General features: G+C 41.0%; 1 protein-coding gene across 1 annotated transcript; it reads left to right on the forward strand.

The window, feature by feature from the left end:
- Positions 1-1289: 1289 nt before the first annotated feature.
- On the forward strand, positions 1290-3635 carry nog2 (noggin 2). Its single transcript, XM_010906183.2, has one exon. It carries the CDS (start codon positions 2601-2603, stop codon positions 3234-3236), a length of 636 nt encoding a protein of 211 aa, XP_010904485.1. The 5' UTR covers positions 1290-2600; the 3' UTR covers positions 3237-3635.
- Positions 3636-6821: the final 3186 nt, after the last annotated feature.

Below are 6821 nucleotides of genomic sequence, written 5' to 3' on the forward strand. Positions count from 1 at the left end.
CTTTATGCTTCCCCTTGATTTGTATCTGTCTTGCAGTTACACAGAAGCAATGAGTGATCAAAATATTTTTACATGTATGATCATATTCAATAATTCAAATGCGCCATTGTGTTTTCTTTAGATAGATAAAGTAATGCAGAGATCGGAAATAAGTCAATTTAGACGTTATCACAATGTAATGACATAACTGTGAATGCACACTCTCCCCATTGATAAGGAATTGTGACTGTCCTGGGATTCCTGCACGCTGGATCAACGCCCCCTAGTGACCACAGTTAGATCACGACATTACCACAACCCCACATCCGTCTATTCACTGTGTAGAAAGCATTGTTATAGATAAATTATGGAAATTATAATAGTTCCTGGAAATGACCAGGAAATTGGTCAAAAAGCCTCGACTGAAATAATGTTTTTTGAGGATTAACTATATTCCAAAATATGTGACCAAGCAAAATGTCTAATAATGCACCATACAAGTGACTATATTGTAGATTAATGTAATGACAATGCAAAATGTTGTTTAATAAAGCCTAAATATAATGACGCCTGCTAGGGGCTATGTGTGAAATCATTTTCTCCATAACTGTTGCATTTATTTGACAGCTCCACATTATTCAACTGAAACCTTTGGGGCAAACATGATCCTCTAATCACTGCGGTTAGTCAGCATGGGAAAGGTAACGTTTAGTAAGGCTATCCACGACCATTTATAGCTTTAATTGCGCGCTTATTTTCTGACCCTAAAGTTCAAACAGCGAATTCCTGTGTGCGGACAGAGGTCCTTGTGAACAAAGGCAGAACTTGATGCTCGTTTTCCGTTAGAACCCCGTCGGACACGATTCTAAACGTTTCCCACCATTCTCAAGGGAATGTTATAAATTGGGAAAACCTTAATTGCATGTTGCTTCAATTAAACATTGACAGCTAATGAACTTTTTAACTCTCGAGCGTTTCTGAAAGTCATAGCTGAAACAGTGAGTAGCTTTGGAGAGGCTTGCAGATTGCAAGGAGAGCATTGCTCTAGTGCTGTATACTAGGCTACTATCTTATTTTGGTGAGAAAGCAAAACGTGGCTACATCACAGTTTGAGATTTAATGCGTCTGTCAGTGATAAATAGGTTTCTTTAGGACCCTGTGGATAGTGTGATTGTGGCCGATATTTTCCACGTTCTGTGAGGGGGGGGGCGAGGGGTGCTGTCAATCATAGTAAAAGTGGCAGTGGTGGGCAGGACCCGCTGACACTTTGTACGGTCGGAGGGGGATATTTAACTTGGGATTGAGCACAGCTCGCAACAGACACACTCACACACAGTGTGCCTAAGCAAAGAGACGCTCAGCGCCAAGTCTCAGACCTCCTAAAGTAGGAGCGAGAAAGTAGAAGCTACTGTAGCCTATCAGCTATCAAAGGAGTAAAGATTCTCCCCCAGGAATTAACGCAAACACTGACCGGGCAAAAGACTGCAGAACTCGGACTGATTCGACCATGCAACGGCAGTGGATCTTTATAAAATCCATAGAGCAAGCATCAGTGTCATGAAGTTGAAAAGGGACTGAACTTAAATTGGCTTTTTAGCTTTTGCGTCTGCATATGCATTTTAATCGTTTCAGTTTTTATCGAGTTGCGACGTTTCTTCGTTGTTAGGTAACTTTTTGTGCACAAATCCAACGTGCGTCCTGGAGGACTATATTTTAGATTACTACGGGAAAGGCTGTATTTTGTTTCGGATAGACATTTTCATCAGGACCGAGAAATGGTTCTGCTTTCGTAGGTGTGGGAATCTGAAGAGGTGCATTTTGCCAAAGAGAGTACATCTGAATGTGTGGACAATTTCAGTGAGCTTCTAACAGAACGCTGGACTTTCGCTGGAACTGAATAGAAAGTCGCACGACCTCTCACTCCATGGGATTCTGCGCTTGCATTTGGACTTTCTCAAACTCGAGCGCTTTAGGCCACGTTGAAAAAGCCACGTTTATAGAAGTCGTGCGTAAAAATAACATTGGCCAAGACAGCCCTCATTGCCGGGACCGTGACATTTAAAACTTGGTGAAGTACTCTTTTGTGCGCCCTTCTCTCTCGGGGCGTTCGGGATCTATTTTGTCTCTGAGGAGAACGCGGATCTTTAGAAACACTTCATTCCATGCAGCCCTCGCTTCACCCACTGTCATCCAGTCTAGACAATTTGTCGTGGCTTTGAGTGTCCCTACCGTAACCATGACAACCACAAGAAACCCAAAGTGAATTTGAGGAAAAGATTGAAACGGGAGACTGGGTGAAAAGAGTTTTACCATTGTGTTTTGTGCTGTTTTTGATAAAGGCTAAACTTTCCCCCCTCCCCTTTTTTACAAAGAAGAGGCACCCTTTGCGTTTTACAAGATTGCATCAGCAGGCAAATCTAAGAGGCATATTGCTAAGCATCCCTATAAAGAAACTCCATGTCATTCAAACCCGACGTGGTCTATTAAAAGTATAGTCTTGCTCGTGCCTCTACTTCGACTATTTATGAAGCCCCCAGGCAACTCATTTGAAAGTGCACAGTAGCGGTGAAAATAAAAACATTTTAATACACCAGAAGAGCCTTTTCGTAAACAAGATAAATATGGGCTTCTCACAGACGCTACTCGTGTATTTTGTGGTGTCCATTCACCTTGGAGTTTCTCAACATTATCTACGCTTGCGCCCATCGCCTAGCGAGCACCTTCCCGTGCCAGACCTGAAGGAGGACCCCGACCCGGAATACGATCCCCGGGAACAGGACATGCCTGAGAGGACTCTGCGGAAAAAACTCGGCAGCAACTTTGATCATAACTTCATGTCCATCAGCTCGCCTATGATGGTGAACCTCTCCGTGCAAGACACCCAGATGAAAATGCAAGGGCCCATGCCTAACGAGATTAAAAAGCTGGATCTCGCAGAGACCCCCTACGGAAAGCGGGTAAAACTGGGCAAGAAGGCCCGGAGGAAATTTCTGCAATGGCTTTGGACGTATACGCACTGTCCAGTGGTGTATACCTGGAAGGATTTGGGCGTGAGGTTCTGGCCACGCTACATCAAGGAGGGCAACTGCTTAAATGAGCGCTCTTGTTCCTTCCCGGAGGGGATGGTTTGCAAACCTGTCAAGTCAATCACCAAGACTTTCCTCCGGTGGTATTGTCAAGGGTTTTTAAGACAGAAATACTGTACGTGGATACCGGTGCAATACCCAATCATCTCGGAGTGCAAGTGCTCTTGCTGAGTTTCAATGGAAGGAGTAGGGTCGGAAAGGGGGCTGGAAATAAGCGGTTTCTATTGCACTGTAAACTCTGGACAGAGGTGGGCACCATAGCGAATCTATTTTTTTATATAGCATTTTAATGGAAATGCCAACATTGTACATATTTAAGAAAAATGCAGCTATTTTTTTTAAAAATGAACAGGACCATATTTTATTTCATCCCTGAAACGTGTTTTGGGGGGAACACAAGCACTTCAGAAAGAAGAGCTTTTATTTTTTATGAAAAATTAAAGATGGAATGCATACAACTTCTCCAAGAAGTTAACTTTTTTCAACTGAACATTGATGCTGACTGTTATTTCACTGCAATGCTGCCTAGAGTTTTTGTATGATATTAATATCAATAATAATAAATTTAAAGTTGAGGATAAATATATATATATATGTATATGTATGTATATATAGGATATATATATGTATGTATATATATATATATATATATATATATATATATATATATATGAAGGCGTGAACTCAGCTTTTGGAATACATAGTATTGTAGAAATAAACAAATCTGTACGTTTTATTTATTATTTTAATGATTGTGAGTATAGATCATAAGGAAAGATAATAGCAGAGTATACCAGAAATTATGGGAGATGTCTACTTGAATATTTCTAAAAAAATGAATAAAAAGTAAACATATCAGTGTAAATGTTATGGTTACACGTTTTAGCAATAAAGTCTATCTTTTCAACATGTATTAGTGTCAAGCAATTTGCTTATAAAATGTGTTTTACTGTCCAAGGGGGCGTGTATGGTGGAGTGGAGTGGAGTTGCTAAATGCACAGTATGTCCGAGCCGAAATGAATCGGGAGGGGGAACGTTATTGACGCTCCACGCTGTCAATGTGATTTTAGAAACGGGTGATTAATGTTGTGTAACGCGCAACAAGTATCTAAAAAGCTTATACAGAACTGTCAATCCTTGTTTGAGGCAGCGGAGAAAATAAGCCGTATGTCCATCCACACTTATGCAGACGCTGATTTCTCAGATCCAATGTGTTAACATAACGGTAAAATATGATTCAGACATTTCAAACAGTGTCTGATGATGAAATGGCGGTGTATACGCAAGCCAGGAGCGTCTGGGTCTACGCCATTCCCTGGAAGCTCTGCCGCAGAGTTTTAGTGAGGGGGTTGTGTTGAGGTAGAGCAGACAGGCGCCTATTCAAGCCCTATGACAGTATTCGAAAAAAAACAAAGACCATAAAACAATGGTCAACTGTTTTTGACGTTACCAGACTATTAATTGGAGAGCGGCTGAGCTGTCTGCAACTTAAAGAGATATGGTCAATTAAAGCGCTCTCGACACGCATGGAGTAACTCAATGAAATCAAAGCAACAACTCATTTACTCCAACTAGGTATTTTATGGTGTTTATATTATTCTTTAAATACAATCAACGACTTAAACAGTTGCCTTTACTCGATGTTTATAACATTAGGCCTACCTAATGAAGTAAAACTGGAGCTGTATAATTTCCGCGAACACAACATCTTGGGCGCGTTAAAGTGATTTATGTCTTTGCGGGCTGAGTTGTATTTGACACTTGCCGCACAGTTATTGTGACAGATATACTGAAGGGATTTTGCAAGGATAGAAGAGCGGCAATATGCCAGCGGAGGAGGGGGCTGCTTTGCTTTACTGTCAGCTTCTTTCTTGATGATGTCTCGGGGTTTTAGAAACTGCGTCTCTGACTCGGCGGCGCCACTCAGCCGCCCCCTCTCGACTGCGCAGAATGAAGCACTTTGGTAAACAGTAACCCTTTCAGGCTCTGCCCAGAGAGTGTATTTTAGAAGCGTGTGAAAGGTAATACGACGTTATGGCTCCAGCGAGCTAGGTGAGCACCTATTAGAACTGCCCTGTCTGACATTCTGGTGGAGATTCTTTTGCGCCTTGACTATAGTTTCTTCGCTGTTGATGCTAGTGGTAACCCTTTACAAATGTGTGTTTTAAAATATAAGCCCCTAAAGATAAATTAATTAATTCCGAGCTTTAAAAAGTAGTTTATGGTCAATTTTATGAACTCCGATTAGGCACGGATTATTATGTGTAAACAATTTGGATACATTTGGATACATACAGCACAATCAGTTTCCCTGTCAGGTTGTGACCATGGAAGGTATGATGTGGGTATGTGAAGGGAAAAACGTGGTAGCCAACCAAGAACAAAGCAGGGGTCTGGAACCCTTAGCTTCATTCAGACCACAATGGGCACCTTACATTGGGTCTAGCCTAAACTACATCACCCAGACAGGTAATGCACTCAGCCACATGAGTTCACAACACACCCAGCTGTGGATAGAGTGGTTCTATATAGGCCTAGTCTAGGTCTCAACACCCACATGTCGAAATGAGCTATTAGGTTACTCATGACGTGTATAATTGGACATAACACTGCATAGTAACTAGACTTACACATCTTAGATCAATTGAAATTTCCTAATGGCTTAGGGGCGGAACCAGAATGTCAAGTCATTTGATTGACATGTAAGGGGCAGGTCCTACAAGTGAGAAAGGTCCTGAACAACATTCCAAGAAGGCTTATCTTCAGTACTAGTGGCAATGTAAATGGAGCATGTTACTTGCATGTGCTGAATGGCTTGTTTAAGTCATTTACTGTAGTTCTGCATTTTTAATTGTTGTGCCATTTCACTACACCTGTTGAGAGAGCATATCCGTGTTTATTTACATATATGCCATTTTGATACGTTTAGGACATTTCTGCCTAATACGTTTAGGATGTTTTAAGCCCCACCAGAGGCGGAGCTTAAATGTGTGTGATGGGTGCACGGAACCCATGGCAGCCAATCAGAGGGGCCCACAAGAAGTTTATCTTATGGTTGAAAAAATATTGCTAGCAGAATAAAATGATATTATGATTTTTTTGCTAGATAGTATTTAGTTGACATTGAAGTGATAAACATCTATGTTTGTTTTGTTATTCCATAACAGATCAACCAATATGTGAACTTGGGGGTGTAACCAGTGTTGCCAGATGCAGAGGTTTCCAGATAGGGTTGTATAGTAGAAATAACATTTGTGTGGTTTTTATGTGGAGTCCGGAGGTTGATTGGGTAGGTTATTGTCAGTGAAAAATGGCAACCCTGGGTGTAACGTCAGATCTTGTTTGCAAAGGTTTTGAACTGTGGAAGATAGCTAGCTTAAGTAATAAACATGGAACAAAGATAGGTCTGCTAATCAGACAAAAGAAAAGCTATACATAATAAAAATGTTATATAATATGTGCCCTTTAGAAATGTCTTTAGGTAAGATGGATAGATCTGATGTTACAATGACGGGAGCAGCATTGCAGATTCATGTGAAGGGGTGGAATACTGTTATGATCCAAAAGCTAGCAGCAAAGTTTTGTAACTGCTGGTACATTTTGTTGTAGCCTAATAACTAGCTTCTGTTCATCATGGTAGATGAAACCTACATAATTTAGGGGAGAATTGTATTAAATGTTAATATTATCTACCTCTATCTTTTAGTTGGGAAATCAGGTAGCAAGTAAGATTTTAGTGGAGGAGGGGTGGGGGGG

Source organism: Esox lucius, chromosome 5 (genome assembly GCF_011004845.1).
Source record: "Esox lucius isolate fEsoLuc1 chromosome 5, fEsoLuc1.pri, whole genome shotgun sequence".
Classification (NCBI taxonomy): Eukaryota; Metazoa; Chordata; class Actinopteri; order Esociformes; family Esocidae; genus Esox; species Esox lucius.